Genomic DNA, 27,915 nt, shown 5'->3' with positions numbered 1-27,915 from the left:
GGTCTTATCTACTTTTGCAGACTATATGTAGACATATTGAAGTTTTTCTTGTTTGTTATTGGTCTTATCTAGTTTTGCAGACTATATGTAGACATATTGAAGTTTTTCTTGTTTGTTATTGGTCTTATCTACTTTTGCAGACTATATGTAGACAAGTTTAAGTTTTTCTTGTTTGTTATTGGTCTTATCTACTTTTGCAGACTATATGTAGACAAGTTGAAGTTTTTCTTGTTTGTTATTAGTATTATCTACTTTTTCAGACTATATGTAGACATATTGAAGTTTTTCTTGTTTGTTATTGGTCTTATCTACTTTTGCAGACTATATGTAGACAAGTTTAAGTTTTTCTTGTTTGTTATTGGTATTATCTTCTTTTGAAGACTATATGTAGACATATTGAAGTTTTTCTTGTTTGTTATTGGTCTTATCTACTTTTGCAGACTATATGTAGACATATTGAAGTTTTTCTTGTTTGTTATTGGTCTTATCTACTTTTGCAGATTATATGTAGACAAGTTGAAGTTTTTCTTGTTTGTTATTGGTCTTATCTACTTTTGCAGACTATATGTAGACATGTTGAAGTTTTTCTTGTTTGTTATTGGTCTTATTTAGTTTTGCAGACTATATGTAGACATGTTGAAGTTTTTCTTGTTTGTTATTGGTCTTATCTAGTTTTGCAGACTATATGTAGACATGTTAAAGTTTTTCTTGTTTGTTATTGGTCTTATCTAGTTTTGCAGACTATATGTAGACATGTTGAAGTTTTTCTTGTTTGTTATTGGTCTTATCTGGTTTTTGCAGACTATATGTAGACATATTGAAGGTTTTTGTGTTGTTTGGTTGCTGATGAATACACACACTTCCTCTTAGGGGCTCTCATTTGAGGGGGGGGGGGGGGGGGGGGGTTGATCCCGGATCCCACTTATTGTTTTGTCAGATTTCTGTATCCTGTAATCATTGTAATAATAACGCTTGTAATTTCATGTGTCCCGCCCCACTTTGTTTCCCGTTTTCACGCTTAATAATTTGACTATCACATGTCACGCTTACCAAAAATTGGCCAACCCCGCATCACTCTTAGACCTAAATGAAACCCACCTCTAAGGCATAAAACTTTTCCATAGAAAACACTGAATATGTGAAAAAAATGGAGATAATGAGTATAATGAGTCAACTGTAAATATATTATTTATAGATTATCGTTGGTCATCTCAATGAGATTGATTTTTTCACTTGAGCCAGGACGGTGAAAGTGAGAAAAGCAATTGAGTTAAGATGACCAATGATAATCTGTTTATCATTTTTTTACCTATGACAAGGTTGTTAATTTCGTTGACAACGGCACATCCACCCTTAGTTTCTAGCGATAATTTTATATATCACTCTACTGTGCTGAGAAAGGGAATTATTAGTCAGTAAGATTAATGGAAAATTTCGTAAAGTAGTGATAATATATATTCTTATATCTATAAAGTATGTTGTAACAGAACATTTGTTGTACCTAAGAATTTGTACACTAACATTTGTTGTACCTAAGAATTTGAACACTAACATGAGTATAATGAGTCAACTTTAAATATATTATTTATAGATTATCGTTGGTCATCTCAATGAGATTGATTTTCTCACTTGAGCCGGGACGGTGAAAGTGAGAAAAGCAATCGAGTTAAGATGACCAATGATAATCTGTTTATCGGTTTTTTACCTATGACGACGTTGTTAATTTCGTTGACAACGGCACGTGCACCCTTAGTTTCTAGCGATAATTTTATATATCACTCTACTGTGCTGAGAAAGGGAATTATTAGTCAGTAAGATCAATGGAAAATTTCGTAAAATAGCGATAATATATATTCTTATATTTATAAAGTATGTTGTAATGGAACATTTGTTGTACCTAAGAATTTGTACACTAACATTTGTTGTACCTAAGAATTTAAAGAGTTAGTAATGCCTCAATTGTACTGTTTGAAAACTATCATTTCATCTTTATTCTGTAGAGTGATACAAGATGGACCAGAATCATTGGCTGTTTTCAATGGACCAATATTTATGAATGACATGATGTATACAAGAGCAAATAACTATATCTCAGGTAAAAAGGAGTTAATTTTATTAATTTTCTAATTTTGTTGGTGTATTCGTATGAGAGAAGATTTATGTTAGACCTAATCAAGTTATTTTCTTATTCACTCTAATTAGTTGGTTCACTGTAACCTTTATAAGGTAAAATCAAGACCAAAAAGTTGGAAACATAGATTAGCAATTTCTAAAGGTGATATAGAATTTTTACCTAAGAAATATATGGAAATTATACCATCAAAAAGAAATATTGTGTTTCTATGTTTCACATTTACTTTAAAAGCACAACATCAAGCAATTATTTTTTTATGACATTGTTATATCAGGGAATATTGTTTAAATTTCAAAAAATTATGTTTTAAGAAATACAAAAAGATCATTGCCCTTTTATGCCAGAAACATACATGTATCTAATTGACATGTTATTTATAGAATGGCTTACCACGCATTTTATGACAGTCATAAAGATGAAAGTGGTAACTTTTTTATTCTGATTATATATGGTTATATATTTTGGTGTTTTTCAGCAAATTGGGATGGATTTGAAGACAGGGAAAGTGGTCTTCTCTTTATTACTATTACTGTTGGAACTGAGATCTGTGAAGAAACAATCCACGATCATCATGATCCACATGCTCATCTGTTTGATATATCTCAGTGGACACACAGTGCTATGATAAGTCCTATACCAGCACCTTATACACAGCTACCAGGTATGTTCTTATCAATTGATACCTTTTAATAACTAGATTTATTACAATACTTTCACTATAAACAGAAATTTTAAACGTTTTTCTTTTTTTAATACCTGAATGCCTGGTGTAATATAGACGTCAGAATCACACAGACAGGATGTTTTTGGGGTTTACACCAATGACACCATTACACCATTTAATAAGTCAATATTTCTCCATTGGAGTTTTGCCTTGTTTATAATAAAAAAAATATGAGTAGGTCATCATACAATAGAATAAGTTTTAAATGCATACCTGCCAACTTTCACGATTTAGGCGTGTATTACACGATTTTGACCCTTTGTCACGATTGCACGATCGTGATCGTGAAAAACCCTCTAAAACACGATTTTGTGAAAATCTACACGAAAAATATGATGGTTCCCGATTTTGAACTGTGTCCAAGGAAGACATTCGTGTTCAGCCAATCAAATTCTATGTTTCTCATGATCAAATTAATCAGCCAATCAAAAACGTTTTCTCTCAAGATAATTCTAACATCCTAGATTTTGAACTTGTGTTGATTTCCTCTGTTTTTTAAAATCGTAAACATGGCAAATGGTTTTTCACCTGCAAGGAGTTTCTTACACAGAATAAGAATAAAAGCATGGTTGATTGACAAACTTCAATGATGCAGTACTACCATAAAGATAATAAATAGTAGTTTATTCACTAATTTATTGATATTTCACTTGAACAAATGATATGTATTTAATTAAAATACCAAATCATTTAATGTACTATTCTTTATTTTTCATATGGACAAAACAAAAAAACCCACATGAGGAATCCCTTAAATGAGGGACTTCCCTTAGTCAAGGGGTCATTTTACTTCTGTGAAAAATAAAAATGAAAAATGTAGATTTTTATTTAACTTAAAAATGGGAAAATCTGACATTATATTTAGAACTACTTTTCTAAATGTAGGGTCCAATTATTTTGAAAAATAAAGAAGATATACATGATATATTAGACCATGAACATACCATAATACTTGGACATGTGTTGACCATATTATACCAGATAGATCTTAAGATGTATAATTCTTTGGGAAAAGTTACTTCAAATAATATGAATATCACTCAGAAAATGTGCTCATTTTTACTTAAAAAGTGGTTTTTAATGTCCTTACATTGAGGGGATACCCCTAGGTGTTGTTCCCAACCTGATAAAGGTCTTTCTTTTTGCATAATTTTAAATTGAAAAAAGTCAACAATTATTTAATATCCTTTATACACATGAAATTAATTCCTGGTCTTGCAGCTACATGTTCATCTTTTCTACTGATATATAATAACTAGAATCATGCAAATAAACTTTAGAAAAAGGCATGTCAGCTCATCTTACAAATATGACACTTTTTCTAGACCACAAAACAGCACATGCAAAATAGTCGTCGCAAAGAATTGTAACCTTTGAAATTGTTGTCGCGCACTAAAACCCCCATGGGCACTTTCAAAACTTGGCAGGTATGTAAATGGTCCAGAAAAATAGTAAATGTTAGAATCAATTCTAATTGAGGCCTGTTATATTTGTAGATGACCAGTATTTTATCACAGTCAGAGCTATGAATGGCGTGAAATATGGAGGCCCCTTAGCAACAACTGTGTGCCACACAACCCCTTACATCGTTGATAATTCACCTCCAATTATATATGAGCTGTATAACATTGGGTATGATGAATTCCAGTATAACCTTACCTACAGACACAATTCATCGTAAGTATTAAAAAATTTTGTTAATCTAAGCTTATGGTAGCATACTGTCTTCAATAAGTAAGTATGAAAGATTGAGGGTTTCATCTGCAGCTGGGTCAAACTTATATTTTATGATTTCTGATGCCAGCAAAACGATTTATTAGCAATGACTAGTTGGTTTGGAGTCAGAAAGGGTAACATGTTAATTTGCAGACTGTAACTTTGTACCGTTGAAATTGGACTCAGCAATTCCATCTCGTACAGAACAGGGTTATTAATTTGACTTTGGCATGCTACCAACCTGAAATGAATGTAATGATTGCTGGGTTTGTCCTGTTCAAAGAGAATATTATGCAGTGCTGTCAGGTCTCATGCAATTTGTGTGAGACTCACACATTTTTGTGCTTATTTTGCAGCATTTTCCTTTGATCTATTGTTTTTATGGCCCTGCAACGAAGTTGTCTGTGCCATAAAGTTTTACCCTTGTTCGAAATTCCGAAATACGATATTCCGAAATTCCGTAATTCTGTGATTCTGTCATTCCCCAACAAACCATTATACGGAGTTTTTTTCTAAACGCCTTCAGATATTGGGCTGATTTTTGATATGTGAGTTAACCATGATGAGTTACAGATCAAGTGTAAGTTTCGTTCAGCTTCACTGATTTTTGCCGAAATTACAGACTTTGGACTTTGAGAAATTGTTGAAAATCACAGTTATACAGACTTTTTTTCTAAACGCCTTCAGATATTGGGCTGATTTTTGGTATGTGAGTTAACCATGATGAGTTACAGATCAAGTATAAGTTTTGTTCCGCTCCACTAATTTTTGCCGAAATTACAGACTTTGGACTTTGAGAAATTGTTGAAAATCAGTTATACAGACTTTTTTTCTAAACGCCTTCAGATATTGGGCTGATTTTTGATATGTGAGTTAACCATGATGAGTTACAGATCAAGTATAAGTTTTGTTCCGCTTCCCTAATTTTTGCTAAAATTACAGGCTTTGGACTTTGATAAATTATTGAAAATCATAGTTATACGGATTTTTTTTCTATACCCCTCCAGATTTTGAGCTGAATTTTGATATGTGAGACTACCATCATGTTTGTGTCCACATGTGTTATTGTAATTGCAGATTTTTCAACTTTTTTGGACGGGGCCATTCATGTCGCTTTGACACATCTAGTTTCTCTTTGATCTTTACAATTTTTGCCAAATCTCACACATTTGCTTCATGAAAACTTGCACCCCTGTGTTATGTGTTAATCTTTACATATCTTTATGTTTTCAGTGATCCTGAATCAGGTATATTGTATAATGATTGCTGCCTTGGACTAACCCAAAGAGACTGTTATGAGCTTCCCTGGACACGACTAGATTACAGCGATTTTGTTATGCTTACTGTGTCCATAACTGCTGGTATACCAATATGGGTTAAAAACAAAGCTATAAATAATGGTGAGCACTCTTATTTTTAAAGATTCCTTATTAAGATTTTATCATGTGTGTGTCGGAGAATACTATTGTTAAGAGCATATAAAAAAGTTTAAATCTGTTTAAGTTTTTCATCATTTTATAGTATGTTATTACAGTATTTAGGTGATGACATATTGCCAAACAAAATATTAATGTCATAACCATTGTTTTTGGAGATACTGAGATAATTGATGCAAAAAGAGGAGATACACAAATTACATAAATTATCGTCCAAACCCCAAAACAACTTCCCCTGTAATATTGAATACAAATTGTATATGAAGTTAAATTTTGATTACAGTGGACTTGAGAACAATTAGAGCAGCAGACCAGCCAATCATTGTGGACCCAACCCCTCCAGTTGCAGGCAACGTTTATGATGGACAGAGTTATGGAGTAGATCTTGCATTCACAAAAGATCCAGATGTGGTAAGCTTTCAGATTCTTCTGTCTCTTCATAGACAATATAACAGGGTAGCCCCCAAATTTTCCTCAAGTTTTAATTTTTCTTATATTTACACCAATAAAAGGTTAGGGGGCCATGTATCCTCTGCCATAGTCTTGTTGAAATTCACGGTTGCATTTTATATTAAGGGTATATTGAATATAAAGTAAGATGAATGGCATTATGAAATCAAAAGATTTTTTCAATGAATATAAGTTGTTGTATTAGCAAAAGATTTAACAGTTTTATTTTATAATAGTAAGTATTATAAGATAACAGGTGCCGGATTCAGCCATTTTTAAAAGGTGGTTCCAACCATATGACCCCATTCAAAAGCATATATCGTAAATAAAAAAAAGGGGGGGGGGAACCGCCAGAACACTCCCCCTGGATCTGCCACTGGCAAACCTATGTATAAATGAAGAAGTACCATTAAGTGGTAAAACAAAACATTATAAAGTATTTACCCAATGAAGCAAATGTATTTCATTGATTTATTATTATGTGTTTTTTGACAGATATGTGCCAACTGGCAAGGCTTCTTTGATCCTGAATCTGGAATTTCATTCTACATGGTTAGTGTAGGTTCTGAACCATTAGAAAATGTTACTGACATTTCTAACTTGACACAGATCAACAAGAAGTCACATGAGGCCTGCGTTCTTCTGCAACCAGGATTTTATCTTGAACATGGCAAGACTTACTATACAACAGTCTGGGCCTATAATGGAGCAGCTAGACAACTAAATATTTCTTCAATTTCAAATGGAGGTAATTTAAACTACAATTAACAAATGTACAGGTACTTAAACGACTTGGTTTGGTAATGAAAACATACATTTTAATACACATACAGGGAAAAAGTAGTAGGTAAATGGTTTTTATTTTTGAATTTCTTATACTATTATATTGATTGGCTGTTAATTATACCAGGATAAGGACGACAATTATGGATTTATTATGCAGTATATTTGGCTAATGTTTTAGATGCCTAAACTTTGCCAAAATTTCCCATCATTATAACCTACTGATTTCCTATTGGCTTGTAAACATAATTTGTCAAAATGAAGAAATCAAGTATCAATAAAATTCCAATTTTACCTGTATCCACCAAAATATGTAAAAAATTAATCAACAGTATGTATGATATAGAAATACTTTTTTTTTGTCCTGAGAGAGTTTGAACTTAAATTTCTTTATCATTTTAAATTTATCATCATAATTTCAAGAAATTTTTGAAATCAAGCCAATGGCACAGCACTGTCAGCTGGGCTGATGATTCCCTCTGTAATGTTTTTGCCAAAAAAAATTGATTTATATTAAAAGAGGTATTTAAAGATGTAAGACACTTAAAATACTCAGTATAAAATTTACTTTTCCAATGCATACTCATTATTTTTACTACTAGTTCTGGTTGATTTATCTGCACCTGTACCTGGGGAGGTGGTTGATGGAATGATGGATAATTTTAATGACTTAGACTTCACATCAAGTCAGGCTAAGGTAGAAGCCCAATGGAAGGATTATTATGACCCAGAGTCAACTATCAAACAGTATGATGTACAAGTGTCCAGTGCTCAGTAAGTGTAGCAGTGCTGTCATGTTTTTCAAATCTTATAATTTCATTCTAAACTCTATACGGCTGTGTTATACTAAAATCTTCATTTTCTTAGTATTAGGAAAACATTTTTTGGTTAAGAAGTGAGTCCATTTCATGCATTGAACCTAGATAAAAAAAAATTGGGATATGATTGCTTTCAAGCAATCTGTAGATTTTTACCATTGACTCAGGGCCATGCCCTCACGTCAACCGTTTTATTCTAAACATTAAGGAACATCTCAGATTTTTAAGATGTCTTGCTTTAAAAGGTAAAAACAAACAAAAGGATTGAATTTAAACAACTTTCCTTTAATGTTCTTCTCAATATCTTCATGTTTCGATATTACCCTTGACTAATATGCGTGTTTTTAACAACACGGAAATCAGAATTAAGCAGTATTTATATTTAGTTTTTTTATAAATTTCGAAACACGTTGGAGGGAATTCCCCAGTTTTGATAAAATGTGAGAGTTCTCTGAATCCGATAAATCTATTTCTGTCATATAAGAACTGACGTAGAGTTTTTCTTATATGTCAACGTTATGAAACTGGTATTTGATATCGTACTTCCATAAAGAAATGGAGAACCATTTAGGTCGTTTAATTACATTTAATATACATCCTTGCTACAAATCACAAGTCTAGGGTTTGTTTAGGTAATTATGTGCATGCATATAGTTTTCTTGACTACAAAGGGTATTAGATTGAATGGTTGCTCTGGATTCCCCACTCCATTGATTAATTTGAAACTCGTGAGATCATTTCTATGTCTGTCTGCTATTGAGGGTTATTGTTGTTGCATAATTTTAAATCATGCATCATTTAAATTAAAATAAATGTAGTCCACAACATAAAGGTGTAATTAGAACACCCCTTCAGCCAAAATAGAGTCTTCCATATTATCGGTTCGAATTGTCTCCCTATCGTAAGTAACTTCCGTCAATTCTGAATCAAAATACGACGATATGTCGAGAAAAATTAACTCGTTCTGTCGATAGACGTCGTATTATATTAAAAGCGATTGCAATTTAAACAGAGGAATGTGTACGGAAAGGAGTAATGCCCACTGACCCAAAGGAAATTAAATATTTAAAGAGTTAGAAATGGGGTTCCTCCTAGAAAATAGGTGATAAGATATGAAGTGAAATACCTTCTCTCACTCTCAGTGACTGCTGTGGAAAATAAACTTGGAATTAATAGTAAAAAAATAAAACACAATAATTACATTGTTCATACACTTGTATGGAGGATTGGCTATTTTTAAACTTGAGTAAATATTCAGATTATGTAAATTACATTTTACATACAGTTGAAATATTTTTGAAAATAATACTAATACATGTATCAATGAAAACAATGGCAATCGTATCCCTCAGAGCAATCATGTTTTTTTATTATTAATTTAGTAGGTTTTATTATATATATAAATTGTAAAGTAAGAACAAACTATTAGGATAAAATGAAAACTTTCTTTCAGAAACATGTCTAACGACTTCACAGTGATTAGAGAATGGGTGACATTCAGTAACGATTCCACCAGTGCTAGGTGGCTTAATTTCCACTTGGCACACAGAGATAGAATAAAGATAGAACTAAAAACAACAAATGGAGCTTTGAATTCCATCGTAAATGAAACTGATTCATATGTTGTGGACTTAACTCCTCCAGCCCTGAGTTACCTTGGAGATGGATTGACACAGGGTGATGATATAGACTTCCAGGTAAGTGGTTAATTTTAGAAAGGGGAATTCCAGTGTGACTATCAAACCATCATATTTATGTTTACATATTATAAATCAAAAGAAGCAATTATGGCAGATCATCATCTTTATTTGACAACCTTTGCCTATATAATTTTTCTGATAAGTCTGATTTTTTTTCATTTCAGTGAAGGGTCATTTGTTTCTCACCATAATGTTTCAATTTTCTTCTCTTTTTTTTCTTTTTTTTTAAGTTTTTGATAAATATTTGTTTTTCATGAATGTTCAACATTAATTTTTGTAGTCTGATGCCACTTCCTTAAGTACAAACTTCAAATTTGAAGACAATGAATCTGGACTGGATTACTATAGAGTACAGATTTACGAGAAGTACCAGGGTACCAGAAGACAAATTGTTCCAGGTAATTTTACTTGTGCAAAACACATCATAATGGTATGTATGTCAGAACACAATTAGTTCTGATGAACTGTTCTAATCAATATATGTATCATATGTCGGAGTAATAGGACATGAATAATGCCACAATTAGTTATTTAACTCGTGCAAATGGTTTTTTTTACATAAAGCTGATATATGCAGGTAGGCTTTCCTAAACTAGTTAATGCTTCTTTTATTGTTATATCTCAAAATCTGTAGGAGCTGTATTCCAAGTGTTGAAAATTATCACCAACTTAAAACTGAAGAAGTATGTGCAATTTTAGGTCCCCATTTATGATAGCAGAATGTCAATTTTCACCCGATGAGTAGTGATATAGACTTAGTTGACCCACTTGTTTTCTTGCCAGTTTTTATATCTACCCATATGAAATATGAAAACAGATACCTAATCCAATCATCTTCTAATCAGTGTTCATTAAATAAAAGTAAATGTGTCTTTTGTATGTTTCAGTTAATAATGGTGACTGGATGGATCTATTGGGCAACCCAACAAGAACATCTTACACTCAAACAGGAATGTCCCTTAACCTTGGGGCTGCTTACAGTATTAGAGTGGGATCCCTTAACAAAGCAGGACATATGGCAGTGTTTGAAACTGATAGTGTTAGAGTGGATACATCACCACCTTCTGTGAGTGGATCATTTTAAAATGACAGTTTTACCAGACATAAACCTCTTGTTCACTATGAAAATTGTTAAATGTTGTGAAAGTTTTACAGAGATGGTTTTCAGGGAAACCTTATATTGTTTTAATTTTCTCTTTTACGCTTAAAAAATGTCAACATTATTGAAAAATTTGAAGTTAACTCTAAATTCAGAAATTATTGTGTGCATTTATTATTATTAATAAAAAATGCAATAATTTCTGAATTACAGTATTCTTATTCTGCTTGCATATATTGATATTTGTTGATTTGTTTTAGGTCATGTGGTTGAAAGTAGGAACATTAGTCTCTGGTGTAGAGGAGAAAGTTGATGGATACGTGTGGCAGGCCGGTACAAAAGGGATCAAGGCAGCCTGGTTGGCTATTGACCCTGAGTCTGGTATTATTGGGTATGAGGTTGCTGTCGGAACTACTCCAGGTAAATATTTTTAGATTAAATTTAAATGAAATAACTAATTGCTTAACTATATATCAAATGATCTATTCAAATGTTACCAAGCCTGTCAAATTAGTTTTTCTGTTGACATTTTTTTTATTTTAAGAATTTTTGTGAAATGAAGGCAAGGTCTAAACTCATGATAGTGTGATAGTTTCCACATACTGTACAGTATACACTGTAATAACATATTTTGTATCATTCTCAAAGGTGGAACAGATAAACTAGGCTGGACATTATATGGTGCAGATAATGATGTGTATATAGATGGTCTTTCTCTTGATATAACCAACCTGACTACCTATGATCCTGTGTATTACGTCAGTCTGAAGGCCCAGAATGGAGCACAATTACTCAGCTCGTCAATCATATCTACTCCTATTGTTGTTGTGGAAGAAGATAGAGCCGGTATTTATTTTATAGTCACAAATTGAAAAACAGAAACACTTTTTTTTAAATTGATGTGAAATATAATCTAATGCTGCAAGTACTGAAGTCCATCTTCACTAAATTTTCCATCAGCTACAATAACCTCTATGAAATTTGAAATTTAAGTTTGTTCCCATATAATTACAGACAAAATGTAAATGGCTTTATAAAGGCAAGTTTCTACTGGGTTAAACATACTGTGGATTCATTAACCGGATTTTTGTGACAAAATTGTCGGTTATTGATTTGGGTTCATTTATTTTAGTGTGTTCCAATTTTCATAATTTTTTTATCAATGTCTGCATACAAGCCTATAGAAAATTTGTAATCTGTTAAATATTTAGATCATGGCTTGCCTGCACCAATGAAAACCATCAAAATTGGTATTAAAAATTGAATAACAATGAATCCACAGTAGCTGAATATTATATGTACCAGTTTTTATTTGAAATGAATATTGCTGACCTTTATACAAAATTAATTAACCCTATTACATAGGTATAGATTGAATAGTAAAGTCTGAAGTAATGATAGAGTTTATCTAAAATCTATAACATTACATACAGGTCTTATTGTTGATGGAGCTGATGGAACAGATACTACCTCAACAGAATTGGGCGTGGACGTTGACTACACCGTAGATACCACCACTGTTACTATTCAGTTTGATGGATTTGAAAGTCACCTTCATGGTGTGATGATGTATGAGTGGGCTGTAGGTACCTCACCAGGTGGAGAAGATGTACAACCATTCATGAGTGAGGGTATTATACATTCAGAGGAAGAAAATGTAGCGGGAGATGGTAAGTGTTGTCTGCTTTTGAGTCATATTCATCTTCCATTGTCAGTTTCAGATATACTCACCCTCAGTTAGTTGTATCTTGACTGACACGAATTACTTGCTATCTTGTGTATAATTGTCTTCATATTAATTCATAGCTCCTTAAATATCCTTCCATATAAGCCAAATAAAATTAGTATGTTTCTTCAGTTTTGTATCTTTATTTTTTGAATTTATCACACTAGTTTTACATTGCATAAAAGCATTATATTCATTCTCTTTTCTGACTTGTAGGTGTAACAAGTTCTGGACATGCCCATGCCACATTACCATTGAAGCCAGAGACCATTTATTATTCATCTGTCAGGGGAATCACTAATGGTGGAAATGTTGTCCAGTCATCTTCTGATGGTTTTATGGTTGATATTTCACCACCTACAGTCAATATTGACAGGTAAGGAAAATAGCTTAGTGTGTGCAATTTACAAGTGAAAGTTGTTCCATAAAAACATATATGTGACCTAGGAAAGCACTTCAAAATCTGATCTAAAGCTACATTTTCCAAAGCAACACACCTTAATCTGTTTAGATTTTATCCTGTTTCTACTTAAGTCATCCTGTATTAAATGACATAGATACTAAGATAAAGGATGATGATTGGAACGATGCTATTTACTCTTTTCATTCCAGTAGAATATTACTCTAGAAAATCCAGTGGAAAGCTGTGTTCAACTGAATTCAATTGGATTAACCAGTTGAATTGCAGCAGGATTTTCAATTCCAGTGGAAAACAATGAGATTCCACTGGATTCACATCTTCGTTATTGGTACATATTTTCATTTTTGAAACTTTAAAATTATATTTTAATAGGTTAACTGACAAGACAGCATCAGATCAGGACATCACTAGCGGTAATTCTCTGTACCAGACAACAACTGACTCACTGACTGCCCAATGGACATACAATGACACAGAGAGTGGTATAGAACGTGGATGGTATTCAGTAGGAACCTATCCATTTGCTGAGGACATAGCCCCAATGGTTGAGGTAGAGATTTCATCCATGGATTTCAGTACTTTACCATTGGCTTATGTTACTGCTGTTGATACAGGTATGTTAGACCAAAAAAAAACAGTCTGGGATATTCTGTACTTGCTGATGAATAGTGATAAGGTGTATTTAACCTTAAACATTTGATTTACTTACAATTCTAACAGTAGGTTTGTGCCTGGAAGGAATGCTAACATAGATAAACAAAAAAAGTACTTTACTTCTCTAAAATATTGATAACCTAGTTGACTGAGTGGTCTAGGGTGCTGCACACATTTAAGGTGATGTGGTTGATAATTCAAACTCAACAGCTTGCAAGAGCAAAAATGCATTTTGTTAATTGATTAGCCTTATTTAAGATGTAAAATATATATCATTCTGTGGATTCCTTTAATTTCATTGGTACCATTTTTTTTGTGGAATGAGGACAAATTGTGTCTGCCATAATATTTAATTTCATAGTTTTTACCATCACCATACAAGGTTACAGAAATTTGTATTTTATTGAAACTTAAAATCATGATTAACCTTAACCAACAAATTCCACAAAGATATGTGCCCTACACATAGTAATGCACAAACCTTATATGTTTTAGGAAAGCCAAACATAATCAGCATCTGGGCAGAGAACAAAGCTGGACTAGTATCTGAAGTAGCTACTGGATCAGTTATCATTGACAAATCTCCACCAGGAGAAGGCTTTGTTTACTGTCCTGATTATGTTGGGGTTAGTATAACTAGTTTTGTTATTGCCTTAAATGTTATTTTATCATATAAGTATGCATAAAATCATGTATACTTTCAACTTCTTTGCTTAGGTTTAAATAAAACATTGATATAAATAAAAAAAAATTTAAATCAGAAAAGACAGCTACAATTTAATATATATTTGAATTCAAGATGTATTGTATGCAAGTGTGAGACAGCAACTAGTTTATAACTTATACGGCATTTGGTAGGGATTTGTGTCAATGGCAATCGTACCATAAACTTACAGATTGTAAAATCATTTCTAAGTTTCCAGCAAGGTGGACTTATCTTTGTATCCTTATATCATATGTTTAAGGGTTCTATTAAAAAAATGAAGTGATATATGTGTTTATCACTGTTGTTTACAGTTGAATGCTCCTATACTGTGTACATGGCATGGCTTCCTGGACAAACAGAGTCCTATCCAGAAATACATCATAACAATGGGAAGTCAGCAAGGATCAAATAATATCTACAATGGAACAGAGGTCCCAGGATACATGAGTCAATATTCAATACAAGGTGAGTTGTAACTCATACTTAAAGTGATGAGCCAGGTTGTAGGAGTTAATAATTACGGGTAATACATAATGAGTTTTAATTAACAATATGCAATTTAAAAGGAGTTTTATTTCAATACCAGAATTGAGGACTCGTGATATATGAATAAGGTCTAAGTTTCACAAGTTATTTTCCAACTGCAACAAAGAATTCAGCAAGGATCTATGCATTCAAACATTGATACTTTAATTTTGAAAACCAATTTACTGCTACAATGTGTTTGAATATCTTTAGAGTAACCATAATTTGATAATTTGAAATAATGATTTAACCATACATACATAGGTATAAAAAATCTTATTCATTTAATTAGGTCTTGGTGATAAGTTACATCATGGAGATAAATACTATGTGACAGTGACTGCAGTTAACTATGTTGACATGGAAGCTTACGCCTTCTCCGCTGAGATTGGTATAGACTCGACACCACCAACGTATGGTAAAGTGATTGACCTTCACACTACATACAGGGTAGATGTCACAGACACTGAGATGACGTTAGCCATGAATGCCAAGAAATGTGACACAGATGAAGGTAAGAACATATTACAGTGAAACCTGTCTGAAAATAAATCTGTGTAATGCTGAAGTTTTTATTATTGTTTTAGATAGGTTAAATTTAAGAATATACCTAAAATTTTACACAGATTTTGGGATTCTGTAAAGGTGGGTTTTTTTCTTGTGGTCTAATATTTTATTTTATATTTTCCTATTTGTACAAGCTCTCAATCTTCAAGCTTTCTGAGCAACAATACATATTTGTTCTTAAATTTTTTCTTATTTATAAAATTAATATTTTAGTATATACACTAGAACTATATTGTGTACTTTGTGAAGTGATCAATAAGATGTTATTGGTATTTCTGATGTATTAAATGATTTTATATCTATTTGTAGAATGTGATTTGCTGGATGCCACTTGTTCAGAATCTATGACTTCAGTGTCAGCCACGTGGCAAGCATTCCAAGATCCAGAATCTGGAGTACTGAGGTCAGTTTAAGATACCAAAAAAAGTTATTGTTCATACAATTTCAGATATGGTCAGTTGACAGACCTTGAAAGACTCAAAATAGGTTTTAAGGTCCTAGCATATGACACCTTAATTAACCATATTCTCATTAACATAAGCATCTGTGATGTCTACCATTCCTCTATTTATTAGTCTGCTAACTTACTGAATTTGAATACAGAGAAATCAAAGGAAACAATTTCATTTTGAACTGGGATTCCCTGGGAACTTGATAGAAATTATGTATGTGCTCAAAAAACCAACTTGAAATATAGTAAACTATGTCTTAAAAATGCCTAAATGGGAGTGCACATCCATATTCACAGACATATGTTAATTTCAAAATAGAAGGCTAATGCAATATCACATGTCTGCTGTTGAGAAATTTGTCACATGTTATGAGCAGATGAATACCAGTTGACCTAAAATTTTCAATTCAAAATTAATTGATTCTCTGAAATTAAATTATCAAAATTTCAGTTTATCTCCATACAACAAATATTCAATAGGACTAACCGAATCTCAATTTACTGATAAATAAACTTAAGATTTCTAGGTTATTTATTTCTGTGCATCAAAATGAAAATAATGTCAAATTACTAGGTGAATAAGTATTTGTTCAGTATGTTGCTAGCTGATCACTATGCTTTAAAAATATTTCTCAGAATGCAATAGATTCTGAACTTGTGTATTATGCATTGAAATAAGTCTTTGTTATATTTTCATAGGTACCAGATAGCGCTTGGAACAACACCTGGTGGTGGACAAATCAAGCCTTTCTTTGACATAGATTTAGAAGATGGTGTCCGATCCTATACAATTGGTGCTCTAAATCTTGTTGGTTATAGAGTGGTAAGTTTGAAATTTTCCCCTAAAAATTTCAGGTTGAGTTGAAATGTATGATATGTGTATACTGTTTACAATTAAGAGTGAATGGCAAAAACATTAACTTGCATTTTCAATGGCAGCTTCCATATAGAAGTTTATAATCTATTCTTAGATAAATATAGGTAAGTGTGAGAATAAGTTATCCATGGCCTTGTGGCCATGAACATTTTGTGTATGATTATCATACTCAGAATCAGAATTCAACCAATCAAAATGCTGGATTTAGTGTTTTGAGCACAAATTTTGTACTCAAGAGAACTGAGTAAAGATTTTATGATCCAGAACCCTGGTTTCAATTACAGCTATACTTGTGTAATATTTGTGAAAGTAAAAAGACTGCCTTCCTGTCTTATCTAATAACTATAAAAGTTTATATATATAGCCTGGTAGCTTTTACTGATGTTCCTCATCTTTATCTTATCTATGAATGATTTTCTAATTATTATATTTTAGGTTTATGTTTCTGTAAAAGGAATCAATGGAGCTGGTCTGACAAGTGTTGCGACATCCAATGGACTGTATATGTCATACCTCAGTCAGGGAATGGACCCTCTCAGTCATGTAGGGGTCGCTGATGTATTGGAGAATTCTGTTGGAGATGTGTAAGTGAAATAATCTGCGCTATAACCATTTCAGCTATGTGTCATTTAATCAATCCTACTGACTGTTCTGTTATTACTGTCTATTGAATTTCAAACTCAAAGTAACGTCTTGTACATAACAATCATCCATATTTAATAAAGGGCACAGTTGATCAAGTGTTTCTATGAAGGGTAATAGAGTAATATCCATTGGATTAAATTATAGTTGCAGTAACCAATCAAAACCTGGCATTTTAAATAGAAGTATACTTATCTGTGATATCATATATATTTTTATAGTCAGTTCCAGTCTGGTGACGATACTTACAGAGCATCATGGGATATGTCAGGTGATCCATGTCCAGTTACAAGCTATGAATGGAAGATCCAAAGGCTTGATGGTCTTGTTATACAAGACTGGCTGCAAATGAATCGTAAGTTGTTTTTTAATGGTAGCTATATTACCAAATATACAGTGTCAACAATTATGTATGATCTACATATTTATCAGTCTAATTATGACTTTTCTCACGGATATTTATAATTGCATACTGTAAATTCAGAAATTTTAACAATTTTTGAAAGAAAGACAAAAATGCGAGATTGATTATTGCAATTTTGCAAAAATCTGGATACAGTTATATGTATCGAATTTTAGAATGCAAGTTCTTATAATTGTGATACTCACCCTGTCTCATTATTCACATTTTAAAAAAATCTCGCAATAATTTCTGAATTTACAGTACTATGAAGGTAGCATCTTTAAAGTAGTAATGACTTTTTGACATATCCATTCTATGATGACTTTATTTCCAATTGATGTTAGTTGAGATCACATGACATATTTATGAAACTTCCTGTTATTTTTAAGTGAATACTGATGGCATGACAGATGGGTTATCATTGGAAAATGGAAAAATGTACTACTCTTTAGTGAAGGTGACCAATAGATTAAACTACACCTACATCTTAAGATCAGATGGTGTCACTATTGAGAAAAATCCACTCTTACCTGGAAAGGTGTTTGACGGTGATGTTACTGGCTACGATATTAACTACTTACCATCCAATAAAATTGTCTATGCCAACTGGGATGGATTTGGTTTACCTGCTAGTGCCATGAAACAAGTAGATGTGCTGTCAGGTAAATTTGCTGAATGATTAATGAGGGGGAGGACAGGGGTAATGGAGACGGGGAGAAAGGAGGTAGGAGAAAGGAGAAAGGGGGTGGGAGAAAGGAGAAAAAGTTGGAAAAAGGAGGAAAAATAAAATATCTCTCCTTTTAAAAAAATTTCTAATATATCAAGAAAAAATATCTCAAAAGGAGATGTTTTATTCTAATGGGAGAAAGAAGAACGGGGGTAGGAGAAAGAAGAAAAGGGGTGGGAGAAGGGAGAAGGGTACCCCTTGTCCTCCCCCTCATTAATAGTGTTGATTTCTTGAAGACAAACAATCAGTGAATTAATAAAAAGAATAAAATGCAACAATTTTGTTTGTTTTCACATATAGAATATATGATTTTAAAGTATCATAAAGCAAACAAAAAACAAAACCTTATGGAAATGTGTTATATTTTACAAAATTAGTACATTATAGATTAAAGTAGTCAAGGAAATTATCTATGAAAGTTTAATGAGTGAATTAAGGAAAATGTTTTAAAAATAATTTTCATGAAAGGGAAATATTCATTTACCAAATTGTTAATTAACATTTGAATTGCTTTGAAGAGCTGTATTGAAAAACTTACGATGTTATGGATGAAAGAAAAAATCTCTCACATTTCTTCTAGTACATGATTTTGAAAGACAAATTTTATGTACTGAAAATTTTACAGGAAACCCTGGATTACAAATCGACCAATCACAGTTGGATGCACAAGATCCAAACCAGGAAGTAGTGTACTATGAGGTTGCCGTGGGAACAGATAGAAGATTCCCAAAGACCAGGGATGATGTTGTTCCATTTACAAATGTAGGACTAAACAAAACTATCATTTTCTATGACCTTGAGTTGACCGCAATTACTGGTATCTACTACTTCACAGTAAAGGCATACAGTGCCTCATATTCTGTGGCAACAGTCACCTCAAATGGTTTCAGGGTCGGATTTGATGGAGGAGTTATAGGTAAGTGTTCACAATACTCAATAGTATATTGAGTAAAAAAAGTTGAGAAACAAATATTTTTGATATCATATTACAAAATATTATACTTCTTAACATAACAATAAATTAATTATTGTAACTAGGAAAATAAATCATAAGAACCTTAAAAGACAAAAAATAATTAGAAGATTTATTTCTGCAAAAGTTTTTTGATTAAAATAAGATAAAAAGATAAATAATTAAAAAAGAAATAAATGTATGGGAGTTGTGTGAAGGTGTTTTTAATTTACTCCAGTTTATAAAAGTAAATAGATATCCATGTTTTTTGAACTTTCATGTTAAAAAGGAGTATGAGGAAATAATTTTTAAGTGATTTTGAAAAAAAACATTTCTATTGTTACAGTAATTTGTTTTGATTACAGGTGGAGCATTTGTGATGCAGAAATTTATTCCTACAGACACATCTTTAGAAATTCAGTTTGAAGGATTTAGTTCCAAGTTAGATATCTTGATGTATTACGTGGCTTTGTCAAACAACTCTGATGCCAATAATACTAACTGTAAAGCTTATGTAAGTTATTTATTATTATCTCTTTTATAACTTAATGTGGGACATATGCCAAATCAAATGTCAAATACAGTTGTCAACAAGAGACAAGTTTCTATACAATGTGCCTAAACTGCCTAGAGTCTAGAAAATTAATCAATAAATTTATTTGAAACTACCAAATATTTCTTAAGTTAAAAAGGTGGTCCAAAATATAGAAAACAGTGAAACATTTAAGGAACATTACCTAGCATTGTTGCAAGTTATGTTGACCCAAAATTTCAGATAATTATCAATTTTTATTAAAATCAACAATGGGGATTAGCATACAAATTGCCATAAAGCACCATCTAAATGTCTTCTTCTCCAGGTTAATTTTGTCTTTAATTTAAACCATTAAGCACAATCTTTTTGTCTCATCCTTTTTTAAGGCACGATTTATTTAATATCTTCCATTTTGCACAGATTGATGGTGGTTCAGCTACAGATGAAGAGAAGAAACAATTATTTACAGAATATGATGTCACCAATATAAACAAGTACACTGTTACAACGATCTATGGGCTCAATCTGACACAGGGAGCTACCTACTATGTGTATGCTATGGGTAAGTCTAGTCTGACACAGGGAGATACCTACTATGTGTATGCTATGGGTAAGTCTAGTCTGACACAAGGAAATACCTATTATGTGTATGCTATGGGTAAGTCTAGTCTGACACAGGGAGATACCTACTATGTGTATGCTATGGGTAAGTCTAGTCTGACACAAGGAAATACCTATTATGTGTATGCTATGGGTAAGTCTAGTCTGACACAAGGAGATACCTATTATGTGTATGCTATGGGTAAGTCTAGTCTGACACAAGGAGATACCTATTATGTGTATGCTATGGGTAAGTCTAGTCTGACACAGGGAGATACCTACTATGTGTATGCTATGGGTAAGTCTAGTCTGACACAGGGAGATACCTATTATGTGTATGCTATGGGTAAGTCTAGTCTGACACAAGGAAATACCTATTATGTGTATGCTATGGGTAAGTCTAGTCTGACACAAGGAGATACCTATTATGTGTATGCTATGGGTAAGTCTAGTCTGACACAGGGAGATACCTATTATGTGTATGCTATGGGTAAGTCTAGTCTGACACAGGGAGATACCTACTATGTGTATGCTATGGGTAAGTCTAGTCTGACACAAGGAAATACCTATTATGTGTATGCTATGGGTAAGTCTAGTCTGACACAGGGAGATACCTATTATGTGTATGCTATGGGTAAGTCTAGTCTGACACAGGGAGCTACCTATTATGTGTATGCTATGGGTAAGTCTAGTCTGACACAGGGAGATACCTACTATGTGTATGCTATGGGTAAGTCTAGTCTGACACAAGGAGATACCTATTATGTGTATGCTATGGGTAAGTTTAGTCTGACACAAGGAGATACCTATTATGTGTATGCTATGGGTAAGTCTAGTCTGACACAAGGAGATACCTATTATGTGTATGCTATGGGTAAGTCTAGTCTGACACAAGGAGATACCTATTATGTGTATGCTATGGGTAATAAAATTGAGAAAGGAAATGGTGAATATGTCAAAGCGACAACCACCCGACCATAGAGCAAACAACAGCCGAAGGCAACCAATGGGTCTTCAATGTAGCGAGAATTCCCGCACCCGTAGGTGTCCTTCAGCTGGCCCCTAAAATATGCATAATAGTACAGTGATAATGGACGTCATACTAAACTCCGAATTATACACAAGAAACTAAAATTTAAAATCATACAAGACTAACAAAGGCCAGAGGCTCCTGACTTGGGACAGGCGCAAAATTGCGGCGGGGTTAAACATGTTTATGAGATCTCAACCCTCCCCCTATACCTCTAGCCAATGTAGAAAAGTAAAAGAATAACAATACGCACATTAAAATTCAGTTCAAGAGAAGTCCGAGTCTGATGTCAAAAGATGTAACAAAAGAAAATAAATAAAATGACAATAATACATAAATAACAACAGACTACTAGCAGTTAACTGACATGCCAGCTCCAGACCTCAATTAAACTGATTGAAAGATTATGTCTTCATCATATGAATATCAGGTACAATCCCTCCCGTTAGGGGTTTAGTATCATACTATCATAAAATATATGAGAAGAACATAACCCGTGTCATGCCAACAACTGTTTTTTTTAGAAATAAATGTGTTTAGTTCCGATGCAAAGACCCTATCAGTGAATCAATGTTAAAGCCAAAATATGCAATCTTTAATGACCTGACAACAGTATCGTAACTATATCCCCTTTTAATAAGTCTATTTAAAGGTTTTGTTAGTTTCTGAGGAGAATACTGACATTTTTGTGCTTTATAAAGAATATTTCCATAAAATTTTGGATGTGAAATACCTGAACGTATAAGATGTCTGCATGTTGAGTTATATTTACGAATTATTTCCTTATACCGGTGATAAAATTTAGTAAATGTTTTGACCAGTTTGTGATATCGAAAACCCTGGTGTAATAATTTTTCAGTAATACATAAATTTCTCTCGCTAAAATCTAATACATTGTTACATACACGAGCGAATCGTACAAGTTGAGATATATAAACACCATAAGGTGGTGACAAGGGAACGTCACCATCTAAAAATGGATAATTAACAATAGGAAATGAAAAATCATCTCTTTTATCATAAATTTTTGTATTAAGCTTCCCGTTTATGATATAGATATCAAGATCGAGGAAAGGGCAGTGGTCATTGTTATCATTAGCTTTATTTAAAGTAAGTTCTACAGGATAAATTTCTTTAGTATACATACTGAAGTCGTCATTATTTAGAGCCAATATATCATCCAAATATCTAAAAGTATTGTTAAATTTTTGTATCAAATGTTGTTTTGATGGGTCTTTGCTAATTTTAGTCATAAATTGTAACTCATAACAATACAAAAACAGGTCCGCAATAAGTGGTGCACAGTTAGTCCCCATTGGAATTCCAATAACTTGACGATATACGGAATCTCCAAAGCGAACAAAAATGTTATCAAGTAAAAATTCAAGTGCATAAATAGTATCAAAGCATGTCCAGTTGACATAGTTCTTTTGTTTATTGCTACTAAAAAATGATCTAAAAGAGTTTGAACATATGTACTCGCATTCCGACTTTTTAAATGCCCAGTTGATTAGGGATGTGAATTTTTTCTTAATAAGAATATGAGGCAAAGTGGTATATAGGGTAGAAAAATCAAAACTTTGAACAGATTCAAAATCACCAATATATGCATGCAATTTATCAAGAACTTCCAACGAGTATATATGGGTAAGTCTAGTCTGACACAGGGAGCTACCTACTATGTGTATGCTATGGGTAAGTCTAGTCTGACACAAGGAGATACCTATTATGTGTATGCTATGGGTAAGTCTAGTCTGACACAGAATTATTTGAATATTCATACTTTGATGATGTCATTATGATTGTTGATAGATTTCATTGGTCGGTCAACATTGCAGTCCATTATACTGATATCAACAATAATCATTGTTAGATGAAAACGTTATTCAAAAGATACCAAACTCCAAGGTAAATTCAGAAAGACTGTAAAAACTGACAAAATCAAACATTAAACTTTATTAACCAACAGAACAAATGGAAAAATACTGTCATTTTCCTGACTTAGCACAGGCATTTTTAGAAGAAAATGGTGGGTTAAGCCTGTGGTATATTCATTGTTGTCTCACCTTTCATGGAAGCGAATGATTGATTAAAGTTTGAGAAAAATAGACCACACAGACAAGACTTATCCCTGTGTCAACAATTATTTAATGTTCATTGTTATTTTCTCTTTTTAAGGTGCTGATAAATCTGGAGCTTGTGGTATGGTCATGCATGAATTCATTGTGGACGCAACACCACCAGACATGGGCAGGATAAAAACTGGACCTTATTTTGATATGGTTTGTATTTTCATGGCTGCACTTATTTTTAACAACAGTAACATTTGTGATTTCAAATTATGGACGGACCATGAACAAATACATTGCACTCAAAAACATCTTAGTTTTACTCTGTTCATTAATAAAAAAAAATAAATGAAATCAGTAACTTGATGTTCCGGATTATATAAGTTCTTTGGAAAAAAAAGTTTGTAAAAGGTGATATTTTAAAACTTGATTTTTCATTCCAATGTGCTCAGTAAAAACTAATTTCAATACGCATCTGTTGAAATGTTTCTGAATTAAATTGTTTTTGTTTTCATTTCAGGTTGTGACATACACTCAATCAAATACATCAGTTTATGTGTATTGGGAGGGATATGGTGACGATGTTTCTGAGATAGCCAATTATCAAGTATCATTGTGGAGAAATAAATCATGTTCAGAAGTTGCCGAGTCTGAGATGGTCGTTAGCTGGATTACCTTGACAAATAATTATACAGAATATAGTTTCATTGATTTAACTCTTAATGTAAGTTATTGTGTTGTAAGAATAATCTGTTTCTTCTGTTTTATTTCTATTATCATAAATGAGGTGCGTTATGAGGGGGTGTCATCCTAGAATTCCAGAAAAAAATTAAAATCTTTCCTGGATTCAGAAAAATTAATCATTAATTTCTGAGTCCCGAGAAGGGTAAATCCCAAATTCATGCGAAATACCAGCCATTAATCCTGAATTCCCATAAAAATAAAGGCCTAAACCCAATGTCCTGAAAAAAGGTACTTCCACCCTTCATAGATTGTACAGTACAATTAAATATTTTTAATTATTCGTACCCTTGTCCGTCGTATGTATGTCCCAAAGTTGGTTTCCGTTCTCTAACTTAAGTTTGCCTAAACCAAATGTTATGAAATTTATACCCAATGCTTATTAACACAAAACACAGATCAAGTTTGAATTTTGGTGGCATCGCTTTAACTTTTCTAGAGTTATGCCCCTTTTATAAATGGAAAAATTGCTGAATTTGTCGTTTCTGTTCTCGAACTTTAGTTTGCCTCAACCAAATGTTATAAAACTTATACACAATGATTATTACCACAAAACTCAAATCAAGTACAAATTTGGGTAGCGTCACTTTTACTGTTCTTCAGTTATGTCCCATTATAACTGTATATGATATGCAAGCTGGGGCATCATCTGTGTCTCATGGACACATTCCCCATTTATTTACCAATATGCTATGTTTTTTGGAAACCATTTACTTCCTGAAATTGAGATGGAGATATGGTTTGGACATGGTCAGGTGTAGTTGTTCACATCCTTGTTCTTTGATCTTTGGTGCATGGATAGTTTTCTCATTTGCCAAAACATCTACATATTTTGATAGATATTTGCTAATTTGAAGAAGAAAAAAAGCTATTTTTGAGACATTGGATAACATACAAGATGTGCAAACACTTGCTTTATAACCAAAGGAATTGTGTTATAAGAAAATTTCAAGACTGAAGTAAAAGTTGATTTTTTGACATTTATTATTTTTTGTTTATAGAAATCAGAACCACTAAGTGTCAAGTTTATCATCACAAACGGAGCAGGTCTCTCCATAACAGACGAGTCAGTTCCAATACTATTAGACATGACCAAACCAACTCCTGGTAAAGTTGTGGATGGCTGGGATTTTAAGAAAGATCGTGTTTGGTTTAACTCTCCCAACAGTGCTCAAGGTTAGTATGCAAAACACAAGGAGAAATATCTTTTATGCATTACATAATTACAATTTGTTTGAAAATAGGGGTATACATAAGACAATTCTCCCCTGAAAAACTGGCTAATACAGAATAAGAAAACACATTTCAAATTGCAAACACTTCTTATAAAGGTTCATCTAAGATCCCCCTCCAAATTGTCAGCTTGAGTGGTGGTATCTGATATTTTATGTGTTTCAAGAAATACTGGCATCTTTAATGGACAGAATTAATCATTTAAAAAACTTGACACCCTTAAAATCCAAAAATCCAAATTATTATTTCTGACTATAGAAAAAAAATCTATCAATTTTGGAGGAGTAGAAAAGATCACTTTGTTGGTATTGATAAAGTATTACATATTCTTGATATAAATTTCAGGATCTATTCTGCATATGGCGACTCCATTTGGAGAAGCATGTCCAACACGTCCAGTATCAATTGTAAACGATACCAACTGGAATGTCCTTCAGCAAATAGGCTTCAGAGATCCTAAAGGACAGAACTGGCCCATTAAGATGCGTACAGAAAATCTTGGAAAGGAAATTTACGATGATTTAATATGGATCAAGTTGGCAAGGGATACTAATTTGGATATAATGTATTCTGGAGGATACTACAGAAAAGCTGACTATGAAAGAGGAGGAGAATGGGAGGTTAGTTCAAAACAAAAAACTTCTATTAATTTGTGGATGGATTAGTATATTGAGACCCCTCATGGGGGTGTCCAAGTAATCACAAATTTTTTGCCATTATAATCACATAATCATTAATTATATTTTTTAAACAAGATAATCAAATAATAAAAAATGCAGTCCTAGATTATCAAATAATCAAATAATCATGAAATATTTGGTCTGGTAATCAAATAATCAGTATGAAAACAGTCAAGTAATCAAATAATCAAAAGCCCCACGAGGAGGCTTTATAGTACAGAATGACAATAGAATCAGTAATACCCCATGTGGAGGCTTTATAGTACAGAATGACAATAGAATCAGTAATACCCCACGAGGAGGCTTTATAGTACAGAATGACAATAGAATCAGTAATCAGAATCAGCTGTTGTTTGTTTGTCTTTTTCATTTTAGCCATGGCGTTGTCAGTTTGTTTTAGATTTATGAGTTGGACTGTCCCTTTGGTATCTTTCGTCCCTCTTTTAATACCATTTTGATTTTGTTTTCAGATCTGAGATAAAACAAATTGTTCTAGTAACTAATAAATTGACACCAAATATGAATTCATAACTCTTTATAGAATTTCAGTTAAATTTAGTCAGAATTTTTTTTTTAATATTATAAAGGTAGCTTCAATATTTTCATATAAAAACAAAACATGTTTACAATTAAATTTTCAATATTACAGTTTGAAATAAAGGCTGCCAGTGGTGAAGGTGTTGCTGCCACGTCTGTGATGTTATGGGACGGACCAGAAGGTGAAATAATGCCATACGATCATGTTCCAGAGGCTGACTGGTCTGCCACAGCCTGTATTTGCTGTTTTGAGAATCCTATTCCAGCAGTTAGTATAAATTCCTTTAAATATGTAGAGTGCAAGGCTTATATATTTTACTATATAAATTAACCTTCATAGAGTGAAAATGAGAAATATGCTCTTGAAATAATTTTGAATACCCCTAGCTTAGTAATTTGACCTTGATTAACTTATTTTTTTTCAAACAAAATTAATATCATCAGAAAAGTATGCATATTTGACATAATTCCGGCAAAGTAAATGAGGAGTTTTACGCACAAATTTTTTTTAAAATTTAGAGGATACTTCCTAAGCCAAACATATTAACATTTGATAGAACTCTCAATATTTAAGACAAAACTATATTATTTAAGAGATAACTGTATTGTTTTTGAAGCTTTGCGGACTTCCATCAGTAGTTTTACTGTTGCAAATTTAGTTTACCTGGCGACGCGTAGCTTTTGATAGACCCCTCAACACTTAAGACAAAACAATATGATCTAGTGTTTGACATCATTCTCTATTTTTAGACATGCACTGCCTGTAACTGTATTGAATATTTAGCTGAAAAGTTTGGTAACGGTTCGATAGTTGCACCAACAACTGAAGCTGTTCCTGTTGTTGGTAACAGCACACCATCTCCATACCAAGTGGTGCAAAACCCTACAGGTGGAGCTGTTACAGCCCCTATAGATTTATCAACACAGCCTGCCCGAGCATCATGTGGTTTTGAAATATTTGCAGGTAAAATACACTTAA

The 27,915-nt window shown here is 32.7% G+C and overlaps 1 protein-coding gene across 1 annotated transcript in view; it reads left to right on the top strand.

Moving 5' to 3' along the window:
• Nucleotides 1-27,915, top strand: part of LOC139500336 (uncharacterized) — a 95,457-nt gene that overhangs the window by 47,845 nt on the left and 19,697 nt on the right. Inside the window, exons 47-78 of the mRNA XM_071289076.1 lie at nucleotides 2,001-2,095; nucleotides 2,610-2,795; nucleotides 4,355-4,535; nucleotides 5,808-5,974; nucleotides 6,294-6,421; nucleotides 6,956-7,208; nucleotides 7,846-8,017; nucleotides 9,515-9,758; nucleotides 10,042-10,159; nucleotides 10,649-10,827; nucleotides 11,121-11,280; nucleotides 11,509-11,706; nucleotides 12,294-12,530; nucleotides 12,803-12,962; nucleotides 13,380-13,621; nucleotides 14,157-14,287; nucleotides 14,679-14,832; nucleotides 15,185-15,406; nucleotides 15,769-15,862; nucleotides 16,610-16,733; nucleotides 17,223-17,371; nucleotides 17,651-17,784; nucleotides 18,222-18,494; nucleotides 19,185-19,475; nucleotides 19,877-20,025; nucleotides 20,467-20,608; nucleotides 23,855-23,958; nucleotides 24,266-24,469; nucleotides 25,488-25,662; nucleotides 26,065-26,339; nucleotides 27,049-27,204; nucleotides 27,687-27,900. Of these exons, the coding sequence (XP_071145177.1) occupies nucleotides 2,001-2,095; nucleotides 2,610-2,795; nucleotides 4,355-4,535; nucleotides 5,808-5,974; nucleotides 6,294-6,421; nucleotides 6,956-7,208; nucleotides 7,846-8,017; nucleotides 9,515-9,758; nucleotides 10,042-10,159; nucleotides 10,649-10,827; nucleotides 11,121-11,280; nucleotides 11,509-11,706; nucleotides 12,294-12,530; nucleotides 12,803-12,962; nucleotides 13,380-13,621; nucleotides 14,157-14,287; nucleotides 14,679-14,832; nucleotides 15,185-15,406; nucleotides 15,769-15,862; nucleotides 16,610-16,733; nucleotides 17,223-17,371; nucleotides 17,651-17,784; nucleotides 18,222-18,494; nucleotides 19,185-19,475; nucleotides 19,877-20,025; nucleotides 20,467-20,608; nucleotides 23,855-23,958; nucleotides 24,266-24,469; nucleotides 25,488-25,662; nucleotides 26,065-26,339; nucleotides 27,049-27,204; nucleotides 27,687-27,900 (5,711 nt within the window). The remainder of the gene's footprint in view (nucleotides 1-2,000; nucleotides 2,096-2,609; nucleotides 2,796-4,354; nucleotides 4,536-5,807; nucleotides 5,975-6,293; nucleotides 6,422-6,955; nucleotides 7,209-7,845; nucleotides 8,018-9,514; nucleotides 9,759-10,041; nucleotides 10,160-10,648; nucleotides 10,828-11,120; nucleotides 11,281-11,508; nucleotides 11,707-12,293; nucleotides 12,531-12,802; nucleotides 12,963-13,379; nucleotides 13,622-14,156; nucleotides 14,288-14,678; nucleotides 14,833-15,184; nucleotides 15,407-15,768; nucleotides 15,863-16,609; nucleotides 16,734-17,222; nucleotides 17,372-17,650; nucleotides 17,785-18,221; nucleotides 18,495-19,184; nucleotides 19,476-19,876; nucleotides 20,026-20,466; nucleotides 20,609-23,854; nucleotides 23,959-24,265; nucleotides 24,470-25,487; nucleotides 25,663-26,064; nucleotides 26,340-27,048; nucleotides 27,205-27,686; nucleotides 27,901-27,915) is intronic.

This window comes from Mytilus edulis, chromosome 13 (assembly GCF_963676685.1).
Source record: "Mytilus edulis chromosome 13, xbMytEdul2.2, whole genome shotgun sequence".
Classification (NCBI taxonomy): domain Eukaryota; kingdom Metazoa; phylum Mollusca; class Bivalvia; order Mytilida; family Mytilidae; genus Mytilus; species Mytilus edulis.
Note: the sequence above shows the minus strand (reverse complement) of the source record. Positions and strands in the feature narration are given on the sequence as shown.